The 17,373-nt window shown below is 50.3% G+C and overlaps 1 protein-coding gene across 5 annotated transcripts; it reads right to left on the bottom strand.

Moving 5' to 3' along the window:
• Nucleotides 1-699: 699 nt before the first annotated feature.
• ZNF839 (zinc finger protein 839) lies at nt 700-15,701 on the bottom strand (the record flags this gene model as incomplete). Of its 5 annotated transcripts, XM_081047388.1 has the most annotated exons (9): nt 700-1,721; nt 4,536-4,665; nt 4,801-4,938; nt 6,176-6,325; nt 6,964-7,056; nt 9,701-9,928; nt 10,322-11,164; nt 13,337-13,538; nt 15,360-15,679. In XM_081047388.1, the coding sequence occupies 7 exons, from the start codon at nt 11,102-11,104 to the stop codon at nt 829-831; spliced, it is 2,415 nt and encodes an 804-aa protein (XP_080903514.1). In that variant the 3' UTR covers nt 700-828. The 5 variants fall into 5 exon arrangements, with proteins under 5 accessions (XP_080903514.1, XP_080903511.1, XP_080903513.1 ...); XM_081047385.1 differs by lacking the exon at nt 13,337-13,538 and having other exon boundaries at nt 15,360-15,701; XM_081047387.1 differs by lacking the exon at nt 15,360-15,679 and having other exon boundaries at nt 13,337-13,797.
• Nucleotides 15,702-17,373: the final 1,672 nt, after the last annotated feature.

The raw sequence follows: 17,373 nt of genomic DNA, 5'->3' as shown, positions 1-17,373 counted from the left end.
TGCTATCAATGTGTCTGTATTTGGGGACCCTGCAGACGCTGCCCTGGTCCCATGCACGGGCGCCTCAGTACTGATGGCTGCAGGCCGTAAGCATGTGTCCGGTGGATGAGTGTACAGCTGCTTCCGCGGCACGGTAGGGCGAGGCTGCCTTTTACCCTTCAGTTCAATTCACCCTCCCTTTTCAGTAGTAGCATGTACACAAAATAAGACGCGTTGGGATATTCAATAGTGTAGTGTCCTATGAATAGAAAATAAATGCATATTTAACGGCCTCGTCCCGTCCAGGGTCAGAACTGACCCAGCTTGTTTATTTAGATGCCTGACAGGGGTCATCAAAGGACTGGAGTCCTATCTTCTATGCCTCACATTCCTCATTCATAAAATGCAAGTAGAGATGACTTTCCTTCCTACTTCCCAATAAAAAGCTGCCCAGAATGGCTAGCTTATTTATTTTTTTACTGAACCCAGAGGAAGCTTCTAGTATGGGCCACGTCTGGTGAAAAAGCAGCACATCACTGAAGAGGAAGGAGACAGGTGTTTGGGACCAGGAAGTAAGGCAGACGATCGAGTAATAGTGGTCTTGACTGCAGCCGCTGCCAACGGCTTCTGGGAGGCAGAAGGGAGGAATTCACCTCAGGTTACAGCTGCCATTAGTGCAATGAGAAGATGGAGAAAAGGTAGACAGTGGGGTAGAAAAACACTGTTCTTTATAAATAAGATGTTTATTTGTGTCAGTGTTCACATTAGAAAAATACACATACATGACTTGAAGTAGACCTTTTTTGGATAAAATACGTACAAACCCAGGGCTACGGTCCTGAGTGGGTTTCACAGTGAGGGCTCTGCCTCCACGGTTCCCAGAGGGGCCCCTCCCAGTGGGCCTGTCTGGAGGGCAGGCCCCTCTGCATCAGTCAGCATGACAACGTCCTCCCCAGACACTATGGAACCCGCATGGGACAAGATAAGCCCGTCAGAAGTCTGAATAAATATCTGCTCCTGGGACAACTCCTGGCACCTGTTGGTAATGTCAAAAGTCATGGCTTCACCAACAGCAACGATGCCCTCCAGTGCTGCCAGGTCAGCGTGCGTCCCGGGCCCGCAGGAAAGCTGGTCTAAGTCCCCCGCGTGGCTGCCGAGACCTCCTTCAGTGGACAGCACTCCGTCCCGGCCAAGCTGAGGCCCCGGCTCACACACGGTGCTGTAGGCACAGTCTGCTGGCACGACACCCGTGGACAGGACTTTCTCTAGCGGAGGGGCTGCGACCTCCGTAAGCAGGACCTCACCAGGGCTGGGCTGCCAGCCACCCAGCTGGTACTCGGGCATCTCGTGGAGCTTTCCAGCCTCGGTGTTTCCAGACCTGCCAGGCCGCAAAGATGCTGCCACTCCTCCTGTGGACATCGAGCTGCTGCAGAGACCCCGGCTCCTCGGGCAGTCCCCAGCTTTCAAGTCTGAAAAGTTTCCCTGAGCATTCTGCGTGGGGAATGCTGCCCCCTGTCCCTGTGTCGGCATCCGGGGCCCTCCCAGCTGAGTATGAAGACCCGGCCCCAGGACATCCTGATAGCAGGGAGCAGGGTCTGCAGCCCCACCCCCAGCTGCTAGGTCAGCAAGTGCTTTCAGCCGCTGGCCGGCCTGTGATGTGCTTGTGTCGCTACCAGAAACGGGCATCGTGTGGCCTTCTTCAGGGCGGTGGGCAGTGTCCCCATTTACTGGAGGGGCAAAACCTAAACAGTGAGGGAAAACAGGTAATCACACGTGTGCTGTTCACTGTACTCACCATCCACGTTTTCTCGACAAAATATGAAAACATAAACTCTCCTAGCTACTTGGATTGGGAGCTTCTGGGTACGGATTAAGCTGCAAGAGGAAATCCAGGCCAGCTAGGCAAGGGGGCTGGGTTCCAAACAGGTGCCAGAGAGATTTCAGGGTCCTCACGGAGTAAGTCTGCCCTCCCCTCTGGCAGAATTCAGTAATAAGTTCAAAAATGGAGACTGCCTCTTTAAATTGGAGACCTTGGCATCAGGCAAGGGATCAGGTGCCCTGATGAGATTTTAGAAAATTTATAATTATTCTCATTACACCCTCGTGTCTAATTGATAGGTTCTGGCTAGAGCCGAAATAACGCCAGAGTATGTCTTGTTTTCAAACGTTAACCCTCAACTGGCTCTTACCGTATTTCCCTGAAAATAAGACCGGGTCTTATATTAATTTTTGCTTCAAAAAACTCATTAGAGCTTATGTTCAGGGGATGTCTTATTTTTTCATGTACAACAATCTACATTTATTCATGTACGAAAGTCTACATTTATTCAAATACAGTCATGTCATCTTCTTCTGGAACATCGTCATAACTCTCCAAACCCCAAATTCTGGCTTGAATTTCTTGAGACTCCATTTCCTGTAGAACCATTGGCCCCAATCTCTCACATCCAGCAACAGAGCTCTCCTTAAATGAGCACTTCTTGTCCATGTAGCCCGCTCGTAGTGCACTGGCAACACAGCTCTCGGTGATTTTATCCCACGAATCCTTCACCCAAGTCCTGACCTCTTGCAGGCGAGGCTTCACAAAATTTCCACGCTGATTTCTCTCCATTCTATTTCCAATGTAGTCATTGATTTCCATGGATGAATGGTCCTTGAATGCCTTGTTTATTGCAATATCAACAGTCTGGAGATAGGCAGTCATTCCTGCGGGAATCATTATTTCATCTATTCTCTCTGCAAGGAAGTTCTTCATGTCTTTGGTGCAGCGAGTGCTGGCTGAATCCCAGACTAGCAGACCTCTCTGGCCATCTTGCAAAACAAGTGGCAGCATTAAATCGACCCACTTCCTTATAACTGCTTATGTGCACCAGGCTTTTTTGGTTTTAAGAAAATAAATGCCTGAAACACGTTCAACCTTATCTTTCTTGCCCTTAGTGATGATTAGAGGTGGGGCTTTCTTTCCATCCAGATGAATTGCCAAAATACAGGTAACACGTGCACTTTCGTAACCAGTGGAGGGAACGTAGATTGACAAGGCAACCCTCTGATCAATTGTCGTTTGAGATCCTTGGCCCATAAACACTGCAGTTTCATCCATAGCAATCATGTTGGAGAGTTGGTATTTAGAAAAGTCGATGCCATCAACCAAGGACTTGAATGCAAGTGCACATTTAGTAACTTCAGTATCTTCCAGTGTGAACAGTGTTGTCGATCTTAGAGACAGTTCATATCACCGAAGGAGGCCATCCAGCCAGGGTTGTGATGCTTTGAATTCTTCTGGGGATATTTCTAATTGTGGTGCTATTGCAAGGGCAAGTGCTTGAATATCAGCCCTGCTCACAACCAAAGCCTTTGCTCTCTTGTCAGAAATCCATTCACAGATATGTCTTCCAGCTCAGTAAATAATGGTTGAAGACCTGATCCACACTTGCGCTTCTTAGCATTTCCCTCGTCCACCTGTTGATTGAGGTTATGGTATGCGGCCCGCCATTTTTGGACCATTCGGAGATCCAACTTCTTCTCTTTGCAGAAAGCCCTAAGATTCTTGCCCTGGGAGTCCTCCATTTCTTTCTTATACTTGATGGAATAGCTCTTTTTGCACTAATCTTGTCTGGGGTCAAAATATTATTCCCTTTAAATCTACCATTAAATCAAGTGTTAATTGAAGACTTATGAGACAGAAGTAGCAACAAAAATGATGGCAGTTAAGAATGATGGTCCACACAAAAGCAACGAAAAATTGCAGGCACCAAAATTCAGAAAACGTTTCTTTATTTCACACAAGTGCATTCAGTACGTCTGTTACAACACATGATATATTGAATTATGAAGATTCATATTAGACACAACCACATCCGTTCATTATCAAGTGCGCACATTATTCATGTGTTGTGTCTGTACTCCAATTGGTCATTTGGCAATAAGTCTCGAGTTCATCTGTTTATATAGGCATTTACCTCTCATCCAAAGACACCCGCTTGGGTATTTACAAATAATTATAATTTATATTATCATTTATTTTAAGTATTAATGTTAATAATATTTATATTTAATTATATATTAATACTATTATTTTATAATTCAATATGTCCGTCGTGTGTTGCAACAGATGTACTAAGTGCGTCCGTCTGGCTGACAATCTTAAGTGGGGCTTATTTTTGGAGTAGGACTTATATTACGAGCATCCTGAAAAATCATGCTAGGGCTTATTTTCTGGTTAGGTCTTATTTTCAGGGAAATACAGTATAGCCAAGTCTCATGAAAACTAAGCCACAGACTCAGTGTGTCCTGGCACCCGCCCTGCTCTCAGGGCTGGCCAATGTCTCGGACCCCCCTGTGTGCACCTCCCACCACCACGCAGCAGCTCTTCATTTCAACACAGGACCCAAGAAAACCTCAAAGCCCTCGAGACTCATGGGGATGAATATGGAACGACAGAACATGGAGGTGCTGTAACAAAACTCCTGAGAAACCAGAGACTTCTCCTAAATGCGGCCACAGGGGCGCCCAACCCTGAAGAGTGAGCCTCTGAGTCACGGGGCCCAACCACTTACACTCACTGGCCGTTGGGGCACACATGGCCGGCCTCCCCGGGCCTCCGCTGTCGGCAGAAGACTTCATGGTGTCCTCGGGCAGAGCTGCCCTTCGGGTCCTTTTTGCAGAGACGAGCCCCTCCTCTGACGTCTAGGAAGAGAAGACCCATCAGCTAAGACCAGGAAAAAACAGGCCAACTGGCAGCACAGAGTCGTGAGCTGAAAGCCAAAGCACAAATTCACCACTGAACAGATGGCAACCTGGCATCCCCAACACCTGGCCCACCTCGTTTTCCCTCTTCTGTGGGCTGGCTGCCTCTTCCTCCTCCCCGCCCACCTCTCGGCTGGGGCATGCATGCGGACTACGATCTGTGCGTGCTTTCCTCCTCAGGAATTCTCCAGTGATTCCTAGTGACTCAGCGACCTGAGAAGAAAGGGACGCTTCACTCAAACCATGCCAACACATAGGAATCGAAGGCCTACATTTAAATCTATGAAGTCCCTTTGTACGGTGAGGCGCCGTCCAAACAGTGAGAAAAGTGAAGATCAATGTAGAGTGGATGAAATAGCTGATGATAAATAAAATGGATCGCTATTAGAGCCAGAAGGTTCTGTGTTGTCAGTTTAGAAGACACTAAAAAGATCTTTAAAAAAATTTAAAACGCTCTTTAGCGTCACCATAAGCTTAATAATGTTACCTGATACCAAGGTAACTTTCTTGCCTATTATGCCTTTTTGGAATTTTCATTGGTACCTTCAGAAAACTAATACTGCCTATTCTGGAACCAGACCCCCTTTCCCAGTTGGCGGAGGGATGTGGGTTTGGGAGCCTGAGAGTCCGAGCTGGGCCCCAACTTCTCTGCTCACAGCTTGGGTGATCTTTCACCTATCCGAGGCTTGGTTTCCTCCTTGTACAGGGGTCGTGAAGGGATTTGGTGAAGATTAGGTTAGATTCCAATGTAAAGCGTATGTGATGTCACAGAGAACACACAGACCATAAGAGGGCAGGGCAGGGGTGAGGGCAGCAGATCAAGGCCGACAAGTTTAGCACCTACCAACCTGACAGTGTCCCCTTGCAAACTGTGCAGGGACTCTGCCAGTCAGTGACATGCTCACTGGCAGGGACAGTGGGCAGGAGCCCCCAAGTCTCCACACCCGACACAGTGAGAGGCCCCTGAAGGACGTGCTACGCCCAACAAAGGGTTTTATCTAAAATACGTTAAACCAAGTCAAGTTCAAAGCATATTTTTGTTAAGGACTCAATATAGCTAAAGGCAATTTCACAATGACAATCACATTGAAATGAGCAATTTCAACATAAACAGTAACTGTCGTCCCTATATAACCCACCTCCCCAAACCTATATAATGAAGAAAACGACACACCCTGTTATCCATGGCAGTAACTGATCAGCAGTGAGGGGGGGGGGCTAGGCTGTTTGCAATTTTCTTTTAGCTGACCTGCATTCTGAGTTTTATGAAAAAAGCATTTGTTGCTTTTAATATTAAGAAAAAAACAACAACCCTGCACTTGATGAGACAAAGAGCTAAAAAGAAGCTGACAATGAGATGTCACTACAGAAATAAACATTCTCCTTTCTAGTGGCCACCCTTCCTTTGGCTCCCTCTACGAGCAAAACTCTTTTCCCGTGAGACTGTTACCTCATTACTGTTTATTTCCAGGGGCTCCTGAGAACACGGGCCAGAACTACGGAGGTAATCTTGACACATTTTCTTAACCATTTTATGCAACTCTTCAAATTCCTTGTACACGGCTGGGAAAAAAGGCTTTGCTAGATGACCTTTTTCAACCTTAGTGAAGATAAAAATGACAGCAACGTTTGAACCCGAGGCAATGAGATGGAAAATATAGAAGGAAATTTAAAGGAGGGGAGGATACAAGAGCCTCAAGCCCTTAGCGGCCTGTCTATGGCAGGTGTTTCCTTCACTCCCAGTGAGAGCCGAGTGCGTGTCCAGCTCTGTCCTGAGCAGGGGACACCTGAATGGGCCTGGGGAGAAGTGGCCACCAGAGAACCTGCGGGGGAGCAGGACAGGCCCTGAGACAAAAAGGCTCTGAGGCAGTAAGGCCCTGAGGACAGGGCGTGTTCCATGGCCTGCAAGCAGGAGGGGGCCAGGCCTGCACGGCCCTCAGCAGTCACGCTGACGCCTCCCAGAAGAGTGGGCGCAGGCAGCCTAGCCTGCACCATCACAGTGGGCTCGTGAGGCTGCAGAGCCGGGTGGCGGAGGTGGCAGGGGCACTGGCAGGTAGGGCAACAAGGGCCGTGCGCAGGCCCAGGTCTGCCAGACCCCATGCCAGGCATCTGCTGGGACCAGCAGGCTCCCTCCCTTCAGCTCTGTCCTGAGGGAAGGAAACGATTCCAAAAGGCCTGGTTCTTCCTGGGTAACTTCTAATCACCCCTAGATCATTCAGGAACGCTAAGACGACTCACCTTCATCAGAAGAAATTCATACACGGTCACAACCTGAGCCAGCTGAGGCAGAGCCAATTCCACAAGCTCCTCCCGGTCACACTGCTGGAGAAACTACCAGAAGAAAGAATTTGACATCTTTGAAAGCCTGCTAGAATTTCCCAGTAGCTAACAAGTTGGTGTAACAAGGAACACAAAAGAAAGTTCCCCCAAATCTCAGTGATTAAGCAACCGTGAACTAGAAACGTTCTGCTTTATTAAATATCGCACTTGTTCACCTGTTAACAGTCCTACAATCAATCCTGGATTCAAAGTGTGCCTCCCCTGTGACAGCACTAGCACAGAGTGGGTACCAGGCCCTGGGTAAGGACACAGCGATGGTGAAACACGTTCCCTGCTCTCCAGCACTTACCAGCCCTTGCCAGAGACGAAATACAAACAAGTCCCGAGGCAGCCCAGTTGGGACACCAGTGCCAAAGTACAGGTAGGAGAGGATGAGGAGCCAGGTGACAGCAGGAAGGGACAGAGGCAGGGAAGGCACAGTCCTCAGGCCTCAGTGACCGCTAGACATGGGCAGGGGTGAGTGAAGGGGAAAGAGGACCCACAGAGGCCTCTGGGTTCCCAGTTGAGCACCCAGGCAGACCCTTGACAGGTAGGGGTGGGACAAGAAGACAGCTGTGGGCTCTGCTGGGACACAGAAGGTAGTGGGGGTGTTTGAAATCAGGCGAGGAAGTTCAGACGTGGAGTCACAGATGGAAAATGGGCTGAGAAACCAAGAGACTGGGTGAGCTAACCCAGGGCAGCAGTAAGGTGACAGGAAAGTGGGCAGCCCTAGAGACAGAAAGTCTTCCGAGGCTCAGGGAGGACGGAAGAACCGTCAGTTAGGAGGTGCAAGGGCTTGGAGGGGGTTCAGAGAGCAGCAGATGGGGGGAGAAACAGTCAGAAAAGCAAAAGGAAAACCTTACATTTGCAAGACAAAAGGAGTTAATTATGACTTACAGACCCTTAGAGAAAAATGACCAGTTGGTTTCCAGCTCGCCAAGGGATGTGGGAGGCCAGACTGTGGGTGTCAGGTCACCACGCCCTGGCCTACAGCACCCAGAGCACCTCCTCAGTTCCCCGCTTCACACTCGTTGCCACCAGGCAGTTCTGTCACCCGCTCGTTTGACTGGCATCTTTCCCCAAAGTGAGGGCCGAGTCTATCTTATGCACACTGCGCCCTCCACACCCAGACAGGGCCTGCCACTTGACACGCAGTCAGCAGTGTGTAAACGGATGCCCGTTTCTGGGGTGTTATGGAGAGGAGTCAAGAGTGGTCCTGTTCAGAGCTGTCCTCAGCTCTGTAGGACGGATGTGGCACTAAATCAGCTGGTGTCACCATGTTAAGAGTCGCCGTTATACACAGCAGACAGGCCTCATGGATCTCAGATGCCCCATCACACGCTCCTATCAGCAGACACCAAACATTCGAGTTCGGGACCTGCCACCTACCTGTGGCAGGGGTGACTTTGTGCAAGTCATGAGCCTCTCTGAGTTTTAGGTTCCTCATCCACTGAGTCAGTAATTATGGAATTGGGGAAATGAGGTGCCCCTCGAACTCAGCACGAGCCTTGGGTCAGTGGTTAAGTGTTCAACAGATGCTAATGAGTCGACGCCTCAGCTCCTACTCCTGAAAACTCGTCACCCACATTAACCAACAAGCTCCAGGGTTTGAACTTCCTGCTGGAACATGTAACTTCATGAGGCTTTCTAGGAAACCCACTGTAATGCAGGGTCTCCGCTCCCCACAGGTGAATGCAGGGCATGGTGAGGCCGAAAAGGAACAACAGAGACAAAGATAGGGGAGTCATACCACTATATTCTTGATGGCGGCTGGTTGAGACATAAGAAGCAAACACCCGCCAGAACCCCAACCAGGGGTCTTCCTGCAACACCGTCTTGCGGGAGATCCGCACCACGTGCAATCCGCACTTGCTAACATACCCTTGCAGTTATACACAAAACAATAGCGGCTAATGGCCAACTGGTCACAGCTGATGGCCATCTACTACCCGAGCCAGCACCTTTCCACGTGAGGCCGAGAGCCTGGAAACTGCTCTCCTGGCCCCTTCCCTACACCCACACCCTCTCTGAAACCACTTCTTGCCCTTGTGTGCAGGAGTTTGGAGGCTCGGGAACACTTATGGTCACTCTTTGTGGGGCCATTTCTGTCACTTATCTCACACTGTCTCTTGCTATTTTTCACTTGTTTACTTGAAGATACTCATCCGGCCATTACCAGGCCCAGAAATACACCCTAGACAAAGACAATCTGAGTAAGTTCAGAGTTTCAGTTTTACAAGTCAATTCAACCAAATTCAATAAACCTTTCAAGGGGCTGGAATGGAGAGTCCAGGGTTCAAAACTTGAAACATGCTTCTATACCATGAAACTTTTTACAAAACAAACAAACAAACAAACAAGCCACTTCTGTTATTAACTAGATGGCTATCAATACAGGCTATCATTAGCCCAAAATGTATAAAGGCAAGAGGCTCTTGCTATTCGTGAGGCACTCCGGGCATTTCAAACAGGTAAACCTAGGAGTCATTTCAGGTAATACTAGCCTTGAATTTACCGCACACTTCATCCGATTACTTTCAGGTGAACCGTTTAGTTGATCTGGATGTTTGACCTTTAAATTCAGATGCTTACCAGTGAACTGCCAGATACCATGCTAAAGAAACAGGTTCAAGAACAAGGTCTAAGAGCAACGCACCTCCTGGAGCCTGGCTCTGGTCCTTGCCGTGCTCTCGCCTGTGGCCACAGCACTCCCAAGCGGCTCAGCTGCTCTGCTGTCCTCCAGAATGGCCACACGGGCCTCTGCAAGGGCCGTGGAGCAGCCACTTCTGGGTCCTGCGTGTTTCTCTGGTCCCAAAAGGGCTGAAGAACTTCCATCTGCTGGTTCAGACGCCAACACCTCTTCAACTTCTACAGACTGACCATTCTAAAGTGTTGGAAGGGACAAAACGGGGTGTTACTGCTGGTGCTCCAGGCTGCTGCCCCCAATCCCAACCTTTCCCAGCCCCGCTGCCATGTCAGCGTTAGCCGTCAGCCAAGTGCTCTGCAAGTGTTACCCACCAGACCTACGAGGAGTTGGCCGCTGCGCTCCTGCCGGACTCACTCACTAAACCACACAGAAGATGTACATCTGCTCACTTACCTGGCAGCAGTGCCGACAGTGGGGGGTTCCCAGATCCCCCAATAGGATTTGGGTTCTGCTTGAGCCCCCAAACACCATGAAGGTTAATTTGAGGATGCTGGGCAGGAACGAACACTGTCATCAGATAGAAACGTTACCTGGAAGCCACCCCGATGACCCGGGCCCTTCCTCACTCACAAGAGCTGGTGTGATCGGCTGTGGCGACGCCAGGCTGAGGGTCCGGCCCTCCACACAGCCGCGGATCATACTCCCGTTGGCTTTCTCCGGCAGCAGCATCTCAGGGTCCAGCCGGCCGTGGCCTGGGTTAAGTCTCAAGTGCCGGGCCAGTCCCCCCTTTCCTATGTATGACTTCTCACACGTCTGACACTTGAAAGTTTTGGGCCTCAGCGAGCAGCTCGATAAGTTAAAAAGCACCTGCTTTTCCTTCTGATCTTCATCTTCTTCCACACTCAGTTCTGAATAATCGTCAGAATCTGACGGGTGACCGTCGGCCAAATCCTCCGTTTTTATGAATTTATAATCTTTAGCTTTATACTTGGGAGGTCGAGATATCCGCCCAGAACGCGTTTTCACTTTTAAAGATTTTTTCAGTTTTTCAGTATGTTTTGGATGCAAGTTGGAAAGCAGTAAATTTGCTGAACTGGATGAAACAGATGATGGTGCCGGCGGGTCAGAGACTGACAAAGGGGCCAATATGGCATCCTGTCCATTTGCAGCCTGGGGGGCCGCAACTCTCTTTGCAGGGACTGGTCGGAGGGCAGGCAGTGGCCTCTGTACAAACAACTGAACAGGAGGCTGAGGTGAGTGACTCAGGAAATGCGGCTGTGGCTTGGCGCTCAGGAGGGGCTGTGCCCTGAGCAGCTGAGGCCTAGTGACAGTGAGCCCCAACACACTGGAGTGCCTCCCGGGGGGCTGGCTCAGTCTGGCTGTTGTGGGCTGGATGGTGGCCAGTGGGGGCATCGGCCTTTCCTGACTTTTTGTTTCTCCAGATGTTACCTTGACACAAATGGATTCCAGTTGCTTAAACAGAGAAAGAGAAAAGAAGCACTATACTTATCCATGTTTCTACAATTTTGCTCTCATCTTAAATACACTATTTGAAATTATTTTTCTAAATTACAGAATTCATTTTACACACATAAAAGTCTATATAATGTATCTGTACTGTTTATAGTGATGTTTCTTAACCTTTCTGACCAGACCACAGTAATACATTTTAAGTCACATCCATAGGTTCCTGCAGAATTATTTGCATACATTCATAAAAGTTCATGAAACTACCTGCCATTCCTACATAAATGCCTTCTGATCGTATCTATTCTCCATTGCTTTTTAAAAAAATACTATTCATAATCCACTGAATTAATTTTATGATACATAAAGAAATATCCTTCTTTATAGTTTTACCACGTGTATTTACTTGGAGTTCTTAGTACTCTAAATTGAACTCAATTCAATATGTGGAGTCATTTTGTAAAGTTGTGTGTGTTTTTTTCATTTTGTAAAGTTTTTAATGAAATTCTGGAAACCAAAAGAGCCATAAGTAACAATGTACCCCAGGTCCCTGCCACCTACCCTGAGACATGCAGCATTACCAGTGTGGGCCAGGCCCTCTCCTGTTTGCCCTGTCCTGCTGTGCTCTTTATTCTTCTCATGCCTTTTTTATATTACATGTGTAGTGTCCCTAAAAAGACATAGTTCCATTTTTACACGTTTTTAAACTTTATGTAAGTTAATATCTCTGGCAACTTGGTGGGGCTTTTTCGGGTTTTTTTTTTCACTCCCTCTTGCTTGTGAAATTAACCGATATTGAGGCATGTAGTTCTCGGGGGTTTATTTTCTCTGCAGTATGAGAACATTCTCCCGCTGATGGACAGGTGGTCTCCAACCCTGAGCTCTTACAGTCTGCTCTGAACCATCACAGATGTGCGTGTACACATTGTGAGTTTCTCCAGGGCACATACCTACCACGATGCTGCATATCTTCGTTTTTGTTGTTTTTTTTAAACATCTGACAAAATTTTAAATGCATGTGCTTTTTGACCTAGCAATTCTGCTTCTTAGATTCCAGAAGACACAATGGCATAGGCACAAAGATGTATGTCTAGGAGATTTAAGACAAAGTACCACCAAAGGGGAGGGCTGCCATCAACAATGTTCCACAAATAGTTATTGAGCGGTGCCCGCGTGCCAGAGACAATGTTATGGTGTCAGGGATACAGCTGTCATGGGCTCAGGAGAGGAGCAGCAAAATGACAAGGTTCCTGCCCTCACAGAGCAGAAATGATGAGCATCTTTCTCCAGGGAGAGGAGACAGACATCGTCCAAATTAGACCTTATCAACCCTCGCACGAGTGACATCTCAGACCAGCAGGCTTTGTTGTGGCGGCCGTCCTGTGAGCTGTTGGATGTTGAGCAGCATCCCTGCCACTATCCAGGAGATGCTAGTAGCACCCCCATGGTATGATAATCAAAAATGTCCCCAGACCCCGCCAAATGCCCCTGCAGGGCAAAGTCGCCCGCAGTCGAGAAGCACTGATTTGGGGCCACTAACAGACCCTCTTTATACCCAACCTTTTACCAAGTGGAGGGTCAATAAAAATGTCAGAGCAGAATGAACATCCTCACTGAAATCTGTGTGCATGTTACACACCTACTGCAACCAGCAGAGACAATTCAATAGACTGGTTTATGAGGAAGTGCACAGGGCTAGTGCCAGCATCCCTGGAGTCCCCAGTCCGGGGCTACTGTGAATCACATGACAATTAGATTCACCTTACTATCTCTAATAATCACATTTGTTTCATTTTACTACCAGTTACTTAGAATGTTTCTCTAAGCTCTTGGGGCATTACCTGATAATGACATGAAACACACACACACGACCCCACCCCCAAACCCCATTGTTTTAGGATTACCACAGTGGCGAAACTGCTCTAAATATTTTTTTCTGGGAGAACACAGCTTTATTATGCCGGCGGGCTCAGCGGGATTGTTCCCAAAGACTGAGCCAATTTTTAATCTGCTATTGAGACTAGTTTACTGTGTATTAGACTCGATACTTGGTTACAGGTTCATTTCATTCAGCATGTCTTCAGTGCCTGTAAATAAGCATAAGCCACGCCCTCACCTCGCCCTTGAGGTGGGTAGGTCCCCCTGCCATGCCCCAGTCCCTTGCCCTGAAATCTGTACTTTCGAAAGCTCCGCTGATGACTCTGCAGGCAGACTAGGTGCCCTAAGGGATGCAGACAGGAAACAATGGCACCTTGGTGCATTGCGTGCGATGAGAAGCAGGATGCAGGAACAGTCCAGGGGTGGCAGGCTTCCCAGAAGAGGGGACCTCTGCAGGGTGCCCGGAAGGCTGAGATGAATTTTTGTGGGTGGAAAAGGTATTCTAGGTGTAAGGAAAGACACGGGTGAGCTCACGGACACATGAAAAAGGGCAGTGTGTCTGAGGAAACTAGAAACGTTTCTGTGGGGCAGGGACAGGATAGGGAGGGACGGAGCCAACATCTGACCCGTGGGAGTGTGTCCACATGGTCTGTGCCTTCTGACCCACACCACCCCCACGGAGCACCAGACCCTCTAAACGTACATCCCCACCCCAACACTGTCTCTCCTTTTCTGTATTTTCAACTCCCACCCACTAGTTCAGATGCCACCTCTTCCACAAAGTTGCTTCTGATTCCCTCAGCCAGAAATAACCTCTCCCTTTCTCTAAATGTATTTAGCTCTTTACCTGTGTCTCTAGCATTTTGACCTTGATTAGAAGTTATCTGAGTCCCGTTTTGGCTCCTTGGATGGATTATAACCTCCTTAGGGGCAAAGTCCACATCTGGTTTGCCTGTGTGGCCTCTGCAGCACAGCTGGGGCTCCGAGAGGATTAACTGAATAGGCTGTACAATTACATTACTGGGAATGCAGGCAGAATTGACATCATTCCAATTAGATTAGCTGCAGAATTCGACCGTGCTGCCTAACTCAGTCAAGAGTTGGCTTTCATTTGATGGAAAACGTCATTTTTGGACTTTTTCCTAAGTTGCCACGCCCAACCCCCAAAGCTGTGGCCACATCCAACGGGCCCTGGACAAAGTCACTCAATCTCTCTGAGCTTGTGCCTCATCTGTAAAATGCTGGCACACACGCTTTTGCGTGGCTGCTGAGAAGCAAGCACCCAGCACAGTGCTGGGCCTGCGGCAGCTCAGCAAGCATCAGCCGGAAAGCTCATCCAGGGAGTCATCCCTCCTGCAAACAAGCAAATCAAAGCCCAAAGAGGCTGCGTTACCCCAGGTCACACAGCTGGGGAGGAGTCTGGGCAGAATCACCGGGCTTCTCAAACTTTGGCCAGACACCCCTCCAGCCTCGGTTACACCTGGGCATAACTGCAGGCAGCCAAAATCGCCCAGGCACAGACACAGTGAGGACTGTTGTTCTATTCTCTAATTCTTTTGGTGGGAGCGCCTTTCTGGCAGCTTTGGGGTGAAAGGCATCGCGTCATTTACAACCGCGGTGCTGAAAGGGGACGTGGCTTTACAGACGGGAAGGACCTCGGGCGTCGGTGCCACACTGGACCCTGGGCTTGGGAGACCCCGCTGCAGCCCGGCTCCCCCGGCAGCCCAGGGCTGTGTGACCGGGGTCACCGGCCACTGGGAAAGGAGGATGTGTGCACGCAGGTCGCCGACGTGTGTTTCATTCACGGGGTGTATGGCGGGCGCCGCGCTGGCGTCGCACGGAGGGCTTGGTCCTGCGTCACGTAGCATTACCGCGTGCGGCACCGCGTCCCGCGCCCGGCGGGGGCACTCGCAGCCTGCCCGCCGGCAAACGAGGCGGTGCCTTTCCGTCACCCCGTCTCACTGCCGGCGTCAAGCCTACGGGGCGCTCAGTCCCAAGCGGCCCGGGTCACCCCCGGGGACGGTGTCCGGGCTGCACCTCGGCTGTGCCCAGCACGTGCGGATGCGTGGACAGGCGCCTGGAGGGGCCCGTGGAAGCAGAGCCGGCAGAGGGCCCGGCGTGGCGACGGCGCGCAGCGTGGGGCGTGCGGGGCAGTGACAGGAGGGGCTGCGGGCCGTCCCTGCGGAGCTGAGTGTGACACACTGAGTTTGCGCGCGGGCGAGCGCGGCCTGTGCGGCCCGCAGCTCTAAGGCCGACGCGGGCAAGCGCGGGCCCGGCCTGCCCCACCGGCCTCAGTTTCCCCACGCCCCTCCCGGAGCCTCACCTGGGGCGGCAGCAGGCGCGGCGGGCGCGGGGGCTCGGCGCCGGGGCCCCGCTGCAGGGCGGCCTGCTGGGCCGCGTCCCGCAGCCGCCGCGCCGCGTCCTGCAGCACGAAGGGTGGCGGCGGCGGCTGGACAGGCGGCTGCGCCTTTGTCACCTGCTCCAGGACCCGCCGCAGCTGCTCAGGGCCCAGCGGGGCCACGCGGGTGGCGCTGCCCCTCTGGTCGGGGAGAGCCCGGCCGCCGCCGCCATCCTCGCTGCCGTCCTCAGCCTCTGGCTCCGCGTCCGCCATGGCGGCCGAGGCGGGGACTCGAACCGGGGTCGGCCGACGACGGCGGCTCCAATGTGCGTCACCCGGGAAAAGGGCGGCTACGAGTGCCTCGCAGGCCAATACACCTCGGAAGGCGACCGCACCTCGCCGAGCGGGCCGGTGGGCGGGGTCGAAGCTGGGCCCCGCCCCTGCGCCGCTTCCGCAAGGACACGATCAGCTGGCCGGAAGGTGCTTGTCGTGAACTTATTTAACCTTCAGATGGTGCCTCCCCCGGGAACTGTTCAGGGTCTCCCAGGCGGAGGTCTCCTGTGTTCCAGAGCCCCTGGCCTGACATCACACTATCCAAATATGCTCAATGTCACATTCATCAGAGTCGCCTGAGGATCCTGTCTGGACTTGTAGATTACTCGTCCCCACTTCGAGACCTTCCTATTTAATAGACCTGGCAGGGGATTATTCAAAGTGTGCATTTTTAACAAGTGTGCTTCCAACCTCCAAATTGATCCCAGGGCAACCCAACCCGCCCTACCCACTCACCCAGAAGGGGTGCACCTTGAGGGTCGAGATGACAGTTTATTCATTCAGGGCCCAGCACAGGCCCCGGGCCCAGAGTGCGCGCTCAGGGAATGAAGGGTGGATGGGTGAATATGAATGAATGAATGAATGAATGAGCATAGAAACTAATGAACCTCCTTACCCATCTTCACATTCAGTCCCCAGCTCTACTGCCCCTCTCCTTCAGCCCAATCTTTCCTAGTCTCCTCTCCTCTTCGCTCTTCTGGCTCTGTGTATCGTGTAGCAGCTGATGTGTGCACCAGTCTCAGTTTCCCTCCCCAAGGAGGGCAGTCAGGCCATTGGTCGACAAACACCTCGTGCCTGTTGGGTGTCCTGCCTTCCATATACCAGTTTAGGCAGGAAGAAGTTGGAAATGGAAATTTGCAGTAAAATATGGTGAGTGCCATGATGCCCCTAAAGAGGGAGGCTGGGGGCTAGGCTGGCATCTGAGAAGGTTATAGAAGACTTTCTGGACATTTTCTCTTCACAGGACCATCATCATCATCACCATCGTTGTCAATACTCACTACGCTCCCACCAATGCTCTAAATTCATTAGGAGACTCAGGGAGGACTGGCCAGAGGGAAGATCAGATTTGTGGAATTTGTTTCAATTGCTTAATCCTTTCCTTTTATTTTTGTTAAATTTTTACAAGAAAGTCCTTCTCATCCTCCCATCCTCAGATGTCAGAAAGGTTCCTTCTGACCCTTAAGCCAAGAACTTCCCCCTTCATCTAAAACGGTACCCCATTTTGTCTTTTCAAACCTGTCAGGGAGGAAAAACTTTCCTTCTATCCATTTAGGTTTGATTTGGGGTGGCTGGCAAATTAAACTAACAAAGGACAGATTAACAACAGAAAGACAAAATTTAATCATGTAATTTTATTCATATACCTACAAAAGTTCACAGAAAAAATTGACTCAAAAGAAGCAGTCAGATTGTAGGGCTTGTACATTATCTTAATAGGGGAAGGGACGGAGAGAAGGGCACTTACCAGGAAGCAAATGACTTTTAGGAAAGGTAAATTGGCCCTTACCTAGAGCAGATGGGCGATATGATAGTTCTGTGACAATGCCTGTTTAGGTATGCTGCCAACTTCTCTCCAGCGATAAGTGTCAGTCTTCCCTGATTGCTCTTAGGGAAAGGGATTTATGACAGTTGAATTCTTCTGAGTTCTTTTGGAAGCCTCTGA

The sequence above is a fragment of the Rhinolophus hipposideros genome, assembly GCF_964194185.1.
Source record: "Rhinolophus hipposideros genome assembly, chromosome: 5".
NCBI classification, from domain to species: domain Eukaryota; kingdom Metazoa; phylum Chordata; class Mammalia; order Chiroptera; family Rhinolophidae; genus Rhinolophus; species Rhinolophus hipposideros.
The sequence above is the reverse complement of the archived record's forward strand: the minus strand, read 5'-3'. Positions and strand labels throughout refer to the sequence as shown.